The sequence below is a fragment of the Mandrillus leucophaeus genome, unplaced genomic scaffold (genome assembly GCF_000951045.1).
Source record: "Mandrillus leucophaeus isolate KB7577 unplaced genomic scaffold, Mleu.le_1.0 Scaffold868, whole genome shotgun sequence".
Classification (NCBI taxonomy): Eukaryota; Metazoa; Chordata; class Mammalia; order Primates; family Cercopithecidae; genus Mandrillus; species Mandrillus leucophaeus.
Genome location: NW_012109452.1, coordinates 760,673 through 779,263, shown reverse-complemented (window position 1 = coordinate 779,263; position 18,591 = coordinate 760,673). Strand labels below are relative to the sequence as shown.

At 36.1% G+C, this 18,591-nt stretch overlaps 1 protein-coding gene across 1 annotated transcript in view; it reads left to right on the top strand.

The window, feature by feature from the left end:
- Window positions 1–17,006, top strand: part of AFM (afamin) — a 21,080-nt gene extending 4,074 nt beyond the window's left edge. Inside the window, exons 4-15 of the mRNA XM_011968972.1 lie at window positions 216–427; window positions 1,310–1,442; window positions 2,050–2,147; window positions 2,890–3,019; window positions 5,961–6,175; window positions 9,366–9,498; window positions 10,641–10,738; window positions 12,098–12,230; window positions 12,982–13,205; window positions 14,784–14,916; window positions 16,045–16,108; window positions 16,884–17,006. Coding sequence (XP_011824362.1) covers window positions 216–427; window positions 1,310–1,442; window positions 2,050–2,147; window positions 2,890–3,019; window positions 5,961–6,175; window positions 9,366–9,498; window positions 10,641–10,738; window positions 12,098–12,230; window positions 12,982–13,205; window positions 14,784–14,916; window positions 16,045–16,065 — 1,530 coding nt within the window. The 3' untranslated portion in view covers window positions 16,066–16,108; window positions 16,884–17,006. The remainder of the gene's footprint in view (window positions 1–215; window positions 428–1,309; window positions 1,443–2,049; window positions 2,148–2,889; window positions 3,020–5,960; window positions 6,176–9,365; window positions 9,499–10,640; window positions 10,739–12,097; window positions 12,231–12,981; window positions 13,206–14,783; window positions 14,917–16,044; window positions 16,109–16,883) is intronic.
- The last annotated feature ends 1,585 nt before the right edge of the window (window positions 17,007–18,591 follow it).

Below are 18,591 nucleotides of genomic sequence, written 5' to 3'. Positions count from 1 at the left end.
AGGAGGAGGAGGAGGAGGAGGAGGAGGAAGGGGGAAGGCAAGGGGAAGGGGAAGGGGAAGGGGAAGAGGAAGGAGAGGAGCAGGAGAAAGAGCAAGAGAAAGAGAAGAAGCTCTGTTGGTAATGGTGGGAAAATTATTCATTGTGTTTTCTTAGCGCGTACAGAAGCTTTACTTTACCATGACTAAAAATTGTCCTTTTCTTTTCTGTTGTATAGAATAATATTTTACAGGAAAAAATGTGTGCTATGGAGGGGTTGCCACAAAAGCATAATTTTTCACACTGCTGCAGTAAGGTTGGTGCTGAAAGAAGACTCTGTTTCTTCTATAACAAGAAAGCTGATGTGGGATTTCTGCCTCCTTTCCCTACCCTGGATCCTGAAGAGAAATGCCAGTCTTATGAAAGTAACAGAGAATCCCTTCTAAATCAGTAAGTTTAATCTTAGTAAAAAATGATCCAATTGAAGAATTAGTCTTAGGCTGAATCTAATACCTATCTCAAATAAATATAGCTGGGTTCATTAATTTATTTATTGATTGTTTCATTCATTCAAAACACACTGTGTCAGATACTGTGCTCATTGTTTAGGATATAACTATGATCAAGATATGGACCCTGCTTTTAAGACCCTTATATTAATGAATTGTATCTTCTAATTGGCAAGTCCTAGAGGAGAGGTGTGTGCCTGGTGTTAAATTGGTAGGATGCACAGTGGAGGAAATAATAGGCTCTTCCCAAGGGGAAGTTGCAGTTTTCACCTCAGGCAGACATTCAATTATGGGATGTTTAGCAAAACATCTGTTTTTAATATAGTGCAGTCATTGCAGAAGCAATGACTTTTTCTGGAAGGTTGGTATGCTCCTTGAAATCTAAATCTAAATCACAAGTTTATCTGAACAAAAGTAAACAGGACCCCTGAATCTCAGATAGAGTGTGTATAGATAGCTGTTCTTTGAACATGGAAGAGAGAACTGCTGACCAGCTGGTAGCATGTGGATGGAAGGAGAATAGCCACAGCTCAGTGTTTGGGATTAGAATTGCAATCATCATTCCTACTTTGGAGTTAGCAACTTCAGTAAGGACTTCAAAAGACTCTTATTGGGAACTGGATAATGCTGCCTTATGTTGAAGTTTTCTATAACTGGAAACCTTTCTTCCTTTTTACCTTGTTTTACAACTTGTTCTTCTTGTCTCTTTCTGTTTTTTCGTTTCCTTCTCATCTTAACCTCCCCTCACTTCCCTTGTCTACATTCATTGCTTTCCTGTTTCTTCCCTTGCCCTTCTTCTCTCTTTTTTTCATTTTTAAAATAGTTTTTTATATGAAGTTGCCAGAAGGAACCCGTTTGTCTTCGCCCCTACACTTCTAACTGTTGCTGCTCATTTTGAGGAGGTGGCTAAATCATGTTGTGAAGAACAAAACAAAGTCAACTGCTTTCAAACAAGGGTGGGTATAGCATTTATTTCATTGAGGTAAGAAATCACTCAATTCCACAGATCCAGACCCTGACTTAGCAAAAGGCTTGCTTGCCATATATGATGTTCTCTTGTCACATTCAGTGATTTTCAAACCATTGGTCACCAGGTTCTGTTCTAAATATTCTCTTTACCTGAGACTCCCGAAAGACAGTCAGTCATTTCCAGGTTCTCTCTTGCTTTGTTTTCTTTGTAAATTGGAAGGAAGCCTTGGTGAGTGAATGTCAAGGGTGAAGGATGACATTTTATCTTTTATCTTTGACAATTTGTAGTCTGTTGACTACAAATAACATGGAATAATCTCAATAGAGATGGCCAAGCTCACAGCATGCTGCCCCACCAAGGGAGCACTATGCACCTTTTTACCAAGTGCAATTAATCGTCAGGAAGACTGGTCCTACCTTTATGATGTGCCGTAAGTGCATATTTCTTTTAATAATGTATTTACTGAAATAAAAATCTGTAGATTTTCTGTCTCTGAACAAATTTTGTAATAGTTTGAATGAAAAGTGACTAAAAAATAAGGGAATAGTGAGATTTTGCTATTGTTTCAAAAGAATTTTCTCTTTCTTCTTCAGGCAATACCTGTCATACAATATTTAAAAGCATTTTCTTCTTATCAGAAACATGTCTGTGGGGCACTTTTGAAATTTGGAACCAAAGTTGTACACTTTATGTGAGTTTTACACTATATATCTTGTCTCTGCTTGCATTTGTACCCAGGGGCTTTGGGGTGAGTCTGAGCCTATTTGGATGGCTCAGGACCAGGACATTAGGTCGAGATCAGAGAAGTTTTGGGAGGTGGAGAGACCCAAAAGAGAATGGTGGCTGTATCTGAGACATATTTAGGCTAATTCGGAATCTGAACTGGTCTGGGAGTTTCAAACCAGGGTTTTAAAACCCGCAAGTACTTTAGAAATAATTCATCCCTTGGTCTTTGACTTTAACAATGAGGAGACAGCCTTGCAAAGATAAATTTTATCTCTAGTGCTCACCCTAATCAATTAGTAATGGGGGCTAAGGCAATGTCTTGAGAAAAATTTTGAGATTTCAAGTGGATCAGCAGGAAAGAGTTCTGTCATGAATTATCTATGCCTGCCATGAACTTACAATAGGAAGTGGTGGCCTTACACAGCATGTCTTGCTATAATAATTATGGAAGATAGCATACCTCTCAGTTTTTTTTTTTGCTCACATCCAGGACTTTGGGGTTCTTAAAATATCACTCTAAGATTTTCAAAGTGATCATGTGGTCTGTGCACCAACTATTTGATAAAGACTTCTATAAAAACAACAACAACAACAACAACAATGGTGGCAATACTTTTTGGAGCTATTCATATCATATTAGCAAATTACTCCCACTTGTTCTACTTGCTGTTCAAATTATTTTTGTGGTTTATCAATTCTGTTTCCAGATATATTGCGGTACTCAGTCAAAAGTTCCCCAAGATTGAATTTAAGGAGCTTATTTCTCTCGTAGAAGATATTTCTTCCAACTATGAAGGATGCTGTGAAGGGGATGTTGTGCAGTGCATCCGTGACACGGTAAATATTCTCTAAAACCAAGTTAAAATAGTGATTTTTGGCAACTATTTTTTTTTTTTTTATTCTCAAGTTGCCCTGATGTGTGGTTACTTTGCCCCAGTGAAATCAGAATGTGATTTCACTTTTGAATGACAACATAAAATGAAATATAAATTTTTTTAAATAAATAAACCTTTGGGATTTTTTATATTTGGAATTTTTAAAGATTACTCAGCAGATTGTATATTGTATGGCTAAATGTCTTGACGTAAAACTTCAGGAATTTCAAATTTTTCAAAGTTCATTTAGTCTAGATTGAAGTTTTCTCTTACATTATAAATCCTCTTTTAGAGAGGTTAGAAGCAAATAGTAAAGTTCAAGGAATGACTAGTTATCATTATGTTTTTAAGAGCTGATTTCCCTGAGCTTCCTTAGGCTATTCAGGTATAGTCTTTCCAAATAAGCGAATACATTAATTTAACTTTTCCCTTTCTCTTTCGGTTCCCTTTTCCTACCTTCTTCCTTCCCTTTTCCTGTCCCCTCCTTTTCCCCTTTCCTTTCCTTCCACTTTCCCTTTCCTTTCCTGCCTTTGACAATTAAAAATCGTATATTCTCATGGTATACATGATATATATACGTGTGTACTGTATATATCATGATATATATGCATATATATTAATGTATACATACACACACATTGTGGAATGTCTAAATCCAACTATTTAAGATATGCATTACCTCACATACTTTTTTTTTTGTGGTGAGAATACTCCAAATCTTAGCAATTTTAAAGTACTCAATATAGTGGTATGAAGTCATCATTGAGTCACTATGATGTACAAGAGATCTCTTGAATGTATTCCTTCTGTCTAAATGAAATTTTGCGGCCTTTAACCAACATTTCCCCAATCCCCAGTTTCTGGAAACCTTTAAAGTGAATTTCCAAGGAAAAGTATTGGTACGAATATTGTTGGCATAGTTTGAATTGTTCATGCATTCTGTTCTCACTCATAAGTGGGCATTGAACAATGACAACACGTGGACACAGGGAGGGGAACAACATACACTGGGGCATGTTGGGTTGAGGTTGGGTGGTGAAGGGAGAGCATCAAAATAGCTCATGCATGCGGGGCTTCAAACCTAGGTGACGAGTTGATAAGTGCAGCAACCCACCATGGCACACGTATACCTATGTAACAAGCCTGCACATTCTGAACATCTGTACATGTATCCTGGAACTTAAAGTGAAAAAAAAATTGTTCATGCATTCAAAGGTAATATAATTTTATTAAAAAAAAAAACCTGAGTATGATAGCTTGCACCTGTAATTGCAGCCACTCAGGACTCAAGAAGCTAAGGAGGGAGGCTTGCTTGAGTCAGGAGTTCGAGGATACAGTACAGTGAGCTATAATTCCAACACCCTTGGCAATAGAATGAGACCTTATTTAAAAAAAAAAAGAAAGAAAGAAAAAGAAAGAAAAAAAAAAAGAAAGAAAGAAAAAGAAAGAAAGGAAAGAAAAAGGAAAGAAAGAAAGAAAGATTAGAATTTTAGGCTCACAGTGATGATAGCATGTCAATTCAATAACTTGAATTTTAGGGTATTGAGAAATGTTTATTTCAAGCAATGGACAACAGATGTTCCCAATAATTATTTTTGTTCCTAACTGTACCCAAGTTAAAGCAATCTCTTTTGTGCTTTATTTTTGTATTGCTTGATTGTTCATGGTGATGTAGGTTTTATAATGTGAAATCTAAGATACTGAATTCGGATATAATTATAGGTTTTCTGTGAAATTTGAGACTGAGATTAAGGGATTATGTCTCAAATTTCCTTCTTTTTAATGTCTTTCTGGAGAAATAAGAGGAACTGAATTACAGTTAACTGAAAATAGAAGTAACTTCTCAGAGAATAAGAGATACTCTACCTAGAACAATGATGGCATCACATGAGATGTAAATGTCTTTTTGAAGATTGGCTTCCTGGTTCTGTGTGGTTTGTTGGAAACGTGGTGCCAATGCCCATTTTATTTTTTACCTCAGTCCTGAGCTTCATCTTATTCCTTATCCTCCATGTTCACCAAAAGATTCCAGTCAGTGGAAATAGCTTGAGTAAAGTCATAAAGGCCTGAAATAGTCTAGTGTGTTGCTGTAACTCAACACAATTCAAGTGGGACTGCAACAGAGAGTGGAAATAATGTGCAGTCTCATTCCAGAGTCTGGAAGGGCCCAGATCAGCTTTTAAAAATTATTCAACTAATGTGTAAATAAGATAACCCCACCCTCTCCCTAATTCCCAACTCTTATGTAGAGGTTAGAACTGGGGCAAGGGGTAGGGATGGGGACACAGTAAAGTTTTCTATTTGAGCAGTATTTGCTAACTTGAACAGCTTCAAATGAATGATATCCATTAGAAAATGATACCATGAGTGGAATAGCTTCTTATATCTGATGAATCGTCTTCTGGTAGTTGCTGCAGTTCATTCGCTTGTCATTCTTTCATTCACTTATCAAATATTTACTGAGTTTTTGCCATGTGCTTAGCCACAAGGGAAGACCAGGATTATAGGTATTATAGTAACATGTCTTTGGTGGCCTCCACTGAAAGCACAGGTGGACTCTTATGGAAAAGAAACAACATTTAGAATATAGGATGTCAATATATCAGTGTAGGAAGGTTATTTAAAAGACTAATGCTTAATAATGGATGTGAACCTATAGTAGAGCCTATTTTTAAATAATTATGTCATCTTAAATCCTGAGAAGTTTTAATGTAAAACTTCATGTGCAATAAGTAAATCCAAAATTTAATTTAAATAAATATTATCTATCAAATTAATTGATGAAGTGATTCCAGATGCTGTGATCATGACTGGTTTTGCATGCCATCATTCCATAATGGAAGAAAACCCAGCCTTGAAGAAATTTTGAAAGTAAAATAATCTCTCATTCTTATTTGGTACAGAGCAAGGTTATGAACCATATTTGTTCAAAACAAGATTCTATCTCCAGCAAAATCAAAGAGTGCTGTGACAAGAAAATACCAGAGCGTGGCCAGTGCATAATTAACTCAAATAAAGATGATAGACCAAAGGATTTATCTCTAAGAGAAGCAAAATTTACTGACAGTGAAAATGTGTGTCAAGAACGAGATGCTGACCCAGACACCTTCTTTGTGAAGTAATATAACTCTTTATTGAATTTATAAGGAAAAGAGAAAGAAACTTGTAAGATTTGACTTATGTTGCTAATTTAGGTGGAAGGACATGGTACCATTTATTTCACTAGGTATCATATAATTTTTAAAAAATCCTGTGTATAGACTATAGTTTTCAGATAATTTTAAGAAAAAACAACTGTATTATTAAAATAATGGCTAGCGTTTGTTGAGCAGTTAATATGTGCCAGGCATGGCACTATATACCCCATACAGATTAACTATTTTAATTCTTACAGCAATCATGCAAAATAAGTACAATTTCTCCCAGTTTTTCAAATGAGCAAGCAGAGATCCAATGAAGTGAATTGTTCAGATTCACAACTAAAAAGTGACAGAGTAAGAATTTGACTCCAGGAAGCCTGGCCTAACAAGTTGCAGGCTTAACTGCTATACTATGCCACCTACAACTCTTAAGGGGAAGACTAGTGAACTTGGAGCCACAGGGACTATATTTCAGTTCTGGTTGAGTCGCTGGGAGAAGTTAACCTTTCTGAGCTTTTTTTTGGTCATGTATAAAATTCATATAAGAATACAAATTCATCTGTAATCCCAGCTACTCGGGAGGCTGAGGCAGAGAATTGCTTGAACCTGGGAGGCAGAGGTTGCTGTGAGCCGAGATCACGCCACTGCACTCTGCACTCCAGCCTGGGCGACAGAGTGAGACTGTCTAAAAAAAAAAATTATTAATTTGAAGTTTTTTAGTAATGTAATATAATCCAGGGACTTCACTGGTTGTTTTTTTTTTTTAAATCCCCAGGAAGCCTTCATCTATAGAGAGTATAAAGTGAGAAGAGACAGACATAAATAAATAAGTGTGAAAAATGTTCTTTTATTTCTGATAGCATCCTGTTCTAGGTAATGCAGGGGAACAGAAGAAGAAATGGTCAGTTGTATATGGGGACCGTGGAATGGCTTGATAGGGAAGTGGTACTTGAAGAAATTTTGGTAATCTAAATAGAGAAGGTAAAGCATGAATTAAAAATATAATGGTTTGGTGTAAATTGCTGTGAGTAGGGCATCTGCAGTGAGAGACCAGCAGGGTGAGAGGTAGGTGGGGCCAGATTATGCAGGCATGCTAAGAAATGGGATGCCACTGAATGGTTTTCATGAAAGAATAAGGAAGGAAAAAATCACTTTCAGTTTTTAGACACTTCATCTGGAGAAAATCCCAGTTTGGGACTTGGATAACTGGGTAGGTAGTTTTCCCATTCAACATGAAAAAGCAGCAGGTTTTGTGAGAAAGGTAATATGTTTAAGAATGAGCACATTGACTTTGAGGTGCCAGTAGAATAACTAATTGGGACTATCAGGAGATAATTTTGTATGTGAACCTGTAGCTCTAGAAGGGAATCTGGCTTGAAATCTCGGACATAACAACAGCCAATGTTTACTGAATACTTACTAAATTTTAAGTGCTCCTCATCTACTAACCAACCAGATTTTCAAAGCAACCCTCTGAGGTTAGTATACTTTTATAATCTTTATTTTTCAGGTAATAAAACAGGCACAGAGAGGTTAAGTAACTTACCCAAAGTCACACATGTGGTGCAGCCAGGATTCAAATGCAGGCAGTGTGGCTCCAAATTCCTGGTCTTATAACTACTGTCCTCTATGGCTTCTCACGGTTTTGGATATTACATCAAATTCAATTAAACAAAATGATAGATTGTATCTGACATATGTGTTTGATAGATAAAAGCCATTTTTATAATCATTACTATTATACATAAAAAGTGTTTGAAACATGGGAAGAAATGATAGAGTAACAGTGAGCACGCCAAGTCAGAGTCCTCACTGTTTTAAGGTAGAATCTTTCTGGATGTGAACATTTCAGGCAAGTCCTCAGTGGCTTCTCCATTCTAGAGTAAGCTTCCAGGGATTTTTCTTCGCAGCATTCTGAGACATGTTTTTAGTTGTGTGTGTGTGTGTGTGCGCGCGCGTGTGTGTGTGTGTGTGTGTGTCCCCCGAGAAGAAGTCCATGGCTTACATGAGATATTAAGAGGAGCCCTGATTCTCTGAAGGTTAAGCACCACTGCCGTGGGATATAGGAATGTATCCCACAAATGGAATTGGAAAAGCAAATGGGAAGCTGGAGAGATGGTGTCAGAAAAATCAAGATTAATCAAGAAGGTCAAATCCTGAAAAAAATGTGGGAGAGGGGATGAAAAGAGTTACCTGGTCATGAAAAACTAGTGAGGTATTGCTCTTACAAAACATGAAAGATCTTAACTTGCTGTGAATGAATAGATGAGATTCTTTTTTATGAAGACTATAAATAGCCCAGCTGAGGTACTTAGAAATGACATCTCTGTTTTGAGAAAAGTTAGCTTGGTTAAAAAAAGGAATGGAGTAATGGGACTTAGGGTCAAATTTCATATCTGCCATTAATAGGAAGGTGCTTAACCAGTTTGTGATTTAGTTTCTTCAGCTGTAAAATAGTATGCATCTTGAGGACTAAGTGAAGTGAAATGAGAAAGTGTTTATAAAGTTCAGGAAGCACATCTATATCTGTTATGCCCAAAGTTTGATCCAGTGCCTAGCACCTACTAAGGGCTTATTAACTGTTAGCCTTGTTCCTCTCTTTCTTCCCAAATCACACACACCTATGCTCTTGAAGTCTTTGACAGAGGATTTGGAAGCCACTGCCGGTGATTTGGAGCTGAAGGGGTAAACACGCCCATATTTGGCAAGCGACAGGATAGAGTAATGGGCAAAGCTTCCTCCCTGTCTCTCACGAAGACCACATTGTGGGTGGGAAGGAAGCCATATTCCCAGCATCCCAAGTTGGAAATCTGAATGCATTTTCAAACATAATTCTATGCAATATGTATTTTTTAAAAGTATATTCACAATATATTCTTTCTGATGTTTTATGGATTAAATCATTCCAATAATTAGTTCCAAATAACTCTACTAATTCTCTCTTCTCAAAAAAAATTGTTAATCTAAAATGTACCATGGAAGAGAACTTTTGTAAAATGATCTTCTATAGCCACAATGTCCTATTAAATTACTCTGTGACCAAGCCAGAGGAGAAAATTAGCTTTTGAAAGCAGAGGCAGTATTAGATCTGACTGGATTACAAAATAGTGGAATTGAGTTTTTTGCTCTTTCTCTAATTTCTAACATACAAAATTTTACACATTGCAGGTTTACTTTTGAATACTCAAGGAGACATCCAGACCTGTCTATACCAGGGCTTTTAAGAATTGTTCAAATATACAAAGATCTCCTGAGAAATTGCTGCAACACAGAAAACCCTCCAGGTTGTTACCGTTACGCGGTAGGTTCCATCGTTGTAGGTTCAGAAAATCAAAACAGAACAACTATAAAACACTTAAAAATTGATATCAGAATTTTGCTCCAGTCTAGGGGGTAGAAAATGTGATTGGTTAATCTGAGTCTACTGTAGACTCAGCCTAAGAAGATCATTGGGAAGGCCAATGTCATCAATTTGGCTGATGCATAATGTTTTGGACTACTAATCCAACGTGTTAATTCAAAAAATTCTTCCCAGTAAACATTTTAAATTTACATTTTCATTTATGTATTCTGTATTTTATTAAGCCATATTGGATATTACATGATTTCAAAAGTAATGATTGTTGTAGATGACTAGGAAAGTATTCTGTATTTTATTAAGCCATATTGGATTCTTTATGATTTCAAAAGTAATGATTGATTGTTGTTGATTATCAGGAAAGCACCAAAGGTTACAAAAAACCCTTTTCTGATTCTCCCACCCGGAAGTAGCTATAATTAACATTTTTATTCAACTCTTCAGTACATATACGTATATATACGTGTATTTTTTAAAAATTGGCATAATTTCTAGAAAATGTTTGGATGCTTTTTTTATTTGGTATCATAGGAAAGTTTTTTGTTGTTTTTGTTGTTATAAATTGGGCTTCCTTGGTTTCCTGCTATTGCCACAAAGTGAGAGGCTGTTGGAGGTTTTAAGTTCCAAATCTAAACAATGAAAAAAATCATAAAGAGCAACATGATTTAAAATGTTCTGTAACAACACTTACTAGCTAGGGCATTCGGGGTAAGTAACTTAATTTCACAAGGCCAGTTGCCTTTATTTAAAAATGGAGATAACAAATGCTCTGGCCACTTCAAAGTGAGAATTGAATGTTATTATGTCAACGTACAATTTAAATTCTATTTTGTTATTTGGAAGACTCTGAAATATGTACAAGCTGATAATAAAAAATTTGGACTTTTAAATTTAGCAAGACATTTATTTATATATATATAACTAAAGAAATTAAGTTCTTGCACACACATGTAAAAAGTGCCCTGAATAATAATGAGAGTTTGAAAATACCATAGAAATAAGAAATGCTATTCTACACATTGATGTAAAGCTTATGGCTAAATTTTAGATAAAATATTTGTAACCATGATTATTCTTATTTTCAGGAAGACAAATTCAATGAGACAACTGAGAAAAGTCTTAAGATGGTACAACAAGAATGTAAACATTTCCAGAATTTGGGGAAGGATGGTTTGACATACCAGTAGGTTGTCTGCACAAGTGGGCTAACGCTTGCCACTAGAATTAAACATATAATCCCTCAAAGTGTAAAAAAGTTACCTCTCAAGTTTTTCAATTATAGTCAATTCATAAACTCTTGGAAGAATTTTTTTTTTGAAGTCAAGAATGCCTATTGAACTGTCACATTAATCTTTTATCAGAAGTGAAGCTAAAAATAAAAGAAATACAGGATTCTGGAGACATTGATTCTCTAATGCTTTCGTTTCTGTTTGACATTGGCTTTCTCACTGTCAATCTAGAATCCCTGGATTCTCACCCATTTGAAAGTGGGACGTTGCATATTTCAGGTTGTTACAGTTTCTTTGGGGAAGAGATGGTTTGGCTTGCTTGCCTTAAGGTTATCTTAACTGAGTTTATAGAAATAACTCTGGATGTGCTTAATACTTTAATATTTAGTTTTTTAGTGCTCTTGTGAGCATTTGTGAATAATATGCAGTTTGGGTTTTTTTCAATTATTATGCCAATGTATTTTATTATCATTATTGTTATTGTTATTATTATTATTACCATATATTTTTGTGACAGGGTCTCTCTGTCACCCAGGCTGGAGTGCAGTGGTGTGATCCAGCTCACTGCAATCTCTGCCTCACAACTCAAGTGATCCTCCCATGTCAGTCTCCCAAATAGCTAGGGCTACAGATGCGAGCCACCATGCCTGGCTGATGTTTGTATTTTTTGGTAGAGACGGGGTTTTGCCATGTTGCACAGGCTGGTCTTGAACTTCTGAGCTCAAGCAATCCAACCCTTGGGAATTGCTGGGATTACAGGTGTGAGCCACTGCACCTGGCCTCATGCTAATGTATTATTTACTGAAACTAAACATCTTTAAATCAAAATAAGACACAGTTAAAAAAATCTGACTTTACTATTTCTACAATTTGGTGTTAGCTGACAATTCAAACTTAGTTCATTAAAAATCTTAGTTTCCTTCATCTCAGGTTATCCTTTTACAATATATATTGATTAAATTTTTTCTTTAAAATATTTTATAATGATACAAATGATTTTAAGGAGGATTTTAGATACTAGCCAATGTATTTGCTGTCAAGGAGCTCCTATACTCAAAGATAACACAGGGAGGCAAATCTAAGAGTTTCTGAGACATCCATGAAATTAGAAAAGAAGCTAAAATAGATATAGGGAGCAGGGTGCAGAAAAACAGGAAGTGAAGACATATTTCTCTATTTTACAAGAGAGCTAAGGTTCATGTTGCACCTATATTGGTTGTCCCTAGCCTTGAAGGGTCTGGGCTTCAGCAATAATTCAAGGCAAAATGGGTATCTGCTTTCGTTCAGAACCAAATAGACAAATGTTCTTTCAGGTACCTTATCAGACTCACGAAGATAGCTCCCCAGCTCTCCTCTGAAGAACTGGTCTCTCTTGGCAAGAAAATGGTGACAGCTTTCACTACTTGCTGCACACTGAGTGAAGAGTTTGCCTGTGTTGATAATTTGGTGAGCATGGCCTGTGTATCAGACTAGTCTTTAAAAAAAAAAAAAAGAATATTTGCACTCGTTGGTTTACCATGATTATCCATATTCATTTCTTCATTGTTTTTAATATTGTTAAGCATAAATTGTCAAGTTTTCCTTTTGGCTCACTTTGTTAAAACCCTGAGAAGTAAAAGAGAATGCCTTAAATATTTTTGGAGAGTGCTTCAAAGTATCTTTCTTATTTCTTCATTGTATTAGAAGGGATTTGTTAGGACAAATGATTTAGGAATCATAATATTGTTTCAAAGAGATACAGGAAAATTTATAATTTTAAGTAAGGTACAGATTCTTCCTCTTGGCCCAATTGCTTCATCCAGCAACCAGGCATTGAATACATCTCTTTAGGGCTGGGGTGGAGAGTACCTTGAGGGAGATTCCGGGAGGGGAAGAAACCCAAGGATTACAGTATTTGATTGTCCCTTTCAGTTGGCTGTTTGCAGCTGTCTGTTTGCAATTGAAAGTTTGTTTATATGTTACCAACAAATTAATTTGTAGGCATCTGAATTGTTATGGCTTGGATTTTTGTCATAATGCCATTTAGGACCCCATTTTCTACTTTTATTTGTGCATAGTGATATGTCATGAGTGCGTGTGTTTTATGAGTGAGGTTAACAGTGATCTTAGAATGATCTAACTATTCATCTAACCATATTTTTAGAAATTCCATCCGAGTTTTAAGATCATATCTGAGTTGCAACTCTTGTTGGTACAGGCAGATTTAGTTCTTGGAGAGTTATGTGGAGTAAATGAAAATCGAACTATCAACCCTGCTGTGGACCACTGTTGTAAAACAAACTTTGCCTTCAGAAGGCCCTGCTTTGAGAGTTTGAAAGCTGATAAAACATATGTGCCTCCACCTTTCTCTCAAGATTTATTTACCTTTCATGCAGACATGTGTCAATCTCAGAATGAGGAGCTTCAGAGGAAGACAGACAGGTACAAACAATCCCTTCCATTCCTGTTTTTCTTCAGTTTGCAGACACACCATGTAGTAGTGAGAAGGTTTATGTAGTGGATATGTGTTTTTCATATTACTATCCTGTTCCTTCCACCAAATTGTCCAGTCTCTTCTATTTGGAAAAATACCAGTGCATTTTTTTTTTTTTTTTTTTTGCCATTGTTCATATCTAGCTTATCTTTTCATTTGAAAGAGACTTGGAGTGTCCAAGTCTAACATCACCTTTAAAGAGGTTACAGCAGCCAGCCAAAAGGTTCATAGACTGGCTGATAATGAATTTCATTTCCTTGAGAGAATGTCCGGAGAATATCACTTAATGTTTACAAAGGAGAGGCCCAAAGGGACAGGAAGTTTACTTTCATTTTCTCAACAAATGCTTTAAAATGCCAAGAAATTAAACTTAGCTTTCTGGATTCAAACAGAGTCTACCTAATGTGTAGTGGAGACTACACAATATACAGCTACCAAATATGAGGAACTGGAGGTTGTTTTGGACATGAATTTTCTAGAAAGATCAGATGTAGTCATGTATACCATAATACTTGGCATAATAAAGGCCTACTATATGTTTTCATTTTTAGATAGAATAATACTTACTCTTATTATGTGCAATATTCATACATTCACAGTGTAATTCACTCTTGTATTTTCCAGCCCATTCTATTCTAGTCTGGTCTATTTTATTCTTTTTAACTATCCTGTTTTCATTTTAAAAATGAAAGTGAGAAAATGCAAACTTTTGTTAATTCTTGGATCTAAGGACGGGCACACGTGACTTATTACATTATCCTCTTTACTTTGGTGCATGAAAATTTTATTACTTAAAATAATTACTCTAAAAATTTACTCTAAAATGTACTTTTAAGACATCAATGGGTTGCCACCTGAAGTTTGGAATTCTATAAGTTAGTGGAATACTGAAATTCTAGAAGTTACTAGAAATTAAGGAAATCACTATTGTCTATGGCTGTTGTCACACTTAGTTGTGATAGCTTATTTTTTTTAATTGCTCCTTTGACATCATTTTTTAACTGGCATATAATAGTTATACATATTTTGGGGGTACATGTAATATTTTGATAACTGCATAAACATGTAATGATCAAGTCAGGGTAATTGGAATATCCATAATCTAAAACATTTATCTTTTCTTTGTTTTGGGAACATTATAATTCTTCTCTTCTAGCTACTTTGAAATATACAATAAATTACTGTTAACTATAATTTTCCTACTATACTATTAAACACTAGAACTTATTACTTCTAACTGTATTTTTGTACCCCTTAACCAACTTCTCTTCGTCCCTCTCTTCCTCCTTGTTAATACTTTTTGTATAATTTTGTGTGTGACAAAACCCTTCAAAGAATGTTACTGTGGAAACATTCTCTAAATTTAATAGGAAAGTTTCAGAAGGCCCATTCAAAGTGGGATATTTCAACTCTTTACCCTCACCCAAGCTGAGACTCAAGACGTGATTCCGTAACAAGCATTTTGGAGTAGAGACGCTTCAGAAAGAAATTGTTAATTAATTCTATTTGACATCTTTTGGACACAGGTTTCTTGTCAACGTAGTGAAGCTGAAGCATGAACTCACAGATGAGGAGCTGCAGTCTTTGTTTACAAATTTCACAAATGCAGTGGAGAAGTGCTGCAAAGCAGAGAGTCCTGAAGTCTGCTTTAATGAAGAGGTAGTTTTATTTCTTTTCTACTGAAATTCAACTGGTATTCCTGGTCAAATAAAACCAGACAGAACCCTGTAGGACTCTGCTTCCTCTCTGCAGTGTCTACCAGGACTACATTTGAGAGCACAATTGCTACACAACTAATATGGAGACATCTCTGAAATACACTTTGAGCAGTGTCTCCCTAGCACAGAAAAGCTATTAGGAAGACCTGGGTTGTAACCCCGGCAGTCTTGTAAGTCATGCAACTTAAACTGAATGGCAGTTAACGATCTGTAAATGAAGATGGTAATAATTATTCCTGAATTACACCTTTGGTTCTTATTTTTTGGTTTTGAACCACTCATTATCTTAATAAGACAGAGTCAAAGCGACTTGCAAAGGAAATCATAAGCAACTCCAAATGGAGTGGAGCAGGAATGGTATTAGAACGTGAAATCTTTCAGGAATGGCTCTCTCACTTTCCCAGGCCTTGTACTAACACCCTGCAGTTGAGAATAATGAGGGAGTGGAGGGTAAGGGTAGTCAGGGAGAAAAGGGAGAAATGTCCCTTGCTTGCCCTCACTCCAGTGAAGGTAGTCTGTAGCCATTTGCTCTGGTGTGAACCTCAGCAACCTGTGAATGTTAGCCCCAATGGATGGCTCCATGGAAATACCTGTTCACTGTTTTCCAACTTTATTTCTCACCGTTTCTTTTCTAGGAACGCTCACTCCACTCCAAACTCACAATTCATGTAAATTCACAGGCACACAGACTCACATGCATCATTCATTCTGGTTGTGAGCCATCTACTTTTCTGAGTGACACTTAGTTCGTGGAAATTGTTTTGGGGGTACATATTATTAGTTTTTTAAAAAATATATTAATTTTAAGTAGACGATATTAATCAGTATCTAGCATTTATCTGAGTGTGTACATTAGTGCCATGTGAAGGAAAGGATGAATTTATTGGCAGTTGTAAAGAGCCATTTGGTGTCTATTTCTTCACTAGAAGAAAGAATGTTTACTGTTTCCCTAAACAATGTAGGAATGATTTAATTTTCTTCAAAATTCAGGGAAACATGCTTATCTAAATTTAAATTAGTGTCTTAAATTTTTCTTCCTATGTGTTTTTATTTCCATCCTTCACCTCAGAGTCCAAAAATTGGCAACTGAAGTCAGCTGCTGGAGATATGTAAAGTAAAAAGCACCAAAGGTAATACCCTCTGCCTCAATCAAATGTCAAATGTATTTGTGGTTTATTTGGTCTCCCTACCTTTTCTCCCTCACGCTTCATTGCCTATTTCTGGTTCACCCTACATGAACCAGAAATAGACATGTAGCTAACAGACCTCGATACTGTTTCTGTGTTTTTCTGGGTATCAGCCACTCCTTACAGTGTGGCAATGCTGCATTTGTGCTAGCCCTTCTCTTGCTGTTCAACTAGTTTTCTAGATAGCCAAGAGGCGCTTAAGTCCTCTGCTTTCCTACTAAGGTATTCAGTTGTCCGGACCACAAAAGAGAGATGATGGAACCTCTGAATGTTGACAGAAAGAAGAGGGGTAACTCCCTGGGGACTGAGGTGGGCAGACAGGCTTCAGTGACCCTTTCCGATGATCTTTTAAGAACGTTGCTTTACTGAGATATGATTGACATACAAACTAAGGGTATTGCTACAGCATTTACATAAACAAAAAGTGATGTTTGTGATTTCCAAAGGATATATAAAGATGCCCTCTCTTTTGTGGCTTATGTAAGACTTGAAACACAAACTTTAGCAACAAAATGTTGCATAGATGTAGGAATTATATACAGTGTCAGTGAAGAGAGGCCTGGACCTCAACAGAAGGTAGGTGGGGATCTACAAGGGGCAAAACACAGTTACCTTTAGTAGTTTTTTCAAATATTTGACTTTCTATCACCCATGTTTTAACATTTCATATTTTTTTGATGCATGAAATACTATTTTTTCTTTCCAGGGATAACCAACTTACAGGCTTCCTATCTGTGTGGTGATGAATCTCATTTCCTGAGAACAAAGTAAAAGGATTTTTCTGCAACTGTCGCCTGAAATCGTATATTGCAGCAAGCAATAAACACAAAATTTTGTAAAGTTATTTTTCAGACTGATGTCATAAATCAACCTAATCACAAAATTAAGCAATCATGATTCATTCATTCCATCAGCATCTTTTGCTCATATGGCTGCACCATTCCCTACTCCATGAAAGTTGGAAGTCTATGCTCTCAGATGTCCTTGCCACGACCGGAAAGAAAACTGAGAATTTGGGGCATGAAACTTTACTGCTACAACTACTGCTACTACTAGTAGATGACATTGAATGTTTTCAATGTACCAAACATTGTTCTAGCCAGTTTTCATGCATTATTTCATATAATCTAATAACTCTATGAGTAGGTATTATTTTCATTTACATTTTACAAACAGGAAATCTAAGGCTTGGGGAGATAAACTAATGTGTTCAATGTGATATGACTGGTAATTGGCAGAACCAGGGTTTGAATTTAGGTTCTCTAATTCTAGAATTTTATATATATATGATATACATGTATGTATGTATATAACATATACATTATATATTATGTAATAATAATGCAATATATTATATAATACTATATAATGTATTACATTACTATAATATATTATACATATCTAACATATTATATAACACATAACATAATATATAGTTCTAGAATTATATATATTATATGTTTAATAATTTCAACTTTTATTTTAGATATAGAGGGTGCATGCACATGTTTGTTACACATGTATATTGCATGATGCTGAGGTTTGGAGTATAGATCCCATCACCCAAGTAGCAAGCATAGCACTCAATAGGTAGTTTTTCAACCCATACCCCTCTCCCTCCCACCCCTCTGTAGTAGTCCCTAGTGTCTATTGTTCCTGTCTTTATGTCCCTGTGTACTCAATGTTTAGCTCCCACGGTATTTGGTTTGAAGTTGGGTAGTGTGATGCCTCCAGCTTTGTGGAACAATATTGTTAACCATTGCATACACTACCTCTTAGGTGTGGCCATGTTGCATGCCTTACAAAATCTGTTATTCAGAGAGGCGGAAGAATGTACAAGGCAACAATTACAGTGGTGGTTTTCTCCCTCCATTCCAAGCCAAAATTCTTGTTATGTTAGTGATATAAACGCTTGATATTGGTATCAAAGGAGAAGTAACTCAGGAAATGAAGACTGGTCATGAACTTATGGCCTGGCTCTCCTGATGTTTCTCTAAACTTTGAAGATTTTTGTATACCAAGGTCTAAATTTGAAGATGATGGACATTTAATACATAATACATGAGGATATTCATAGAGTTCTTTTGGTAGAGTGTTTAAAGCATAGTCTTTGGGATTCTCATTGATTTATTCAACAAATATTTATTAGAATTCTATTGTGTGTCAGACATTGTGGATACAAATATGAGCTAGATAGACTTGGCTTCTGTTTCTTGCTGAGCAAGGGACAGGGACAATAAACACTCAATCACATTTCAATGTCATACGTGCAGGGTCCAGGCACTCACTCTAAGCTGAAGGTGCAGAATGAGAAAGGGATGGGGGTGGGTGCTACATATCCCTACTGCCATTAATTTACTGTACAGTCCCAGATAAGTTCCTTATACTCTATGACATCCATTTCTTTATGTAGGATGGGCTAATATCAA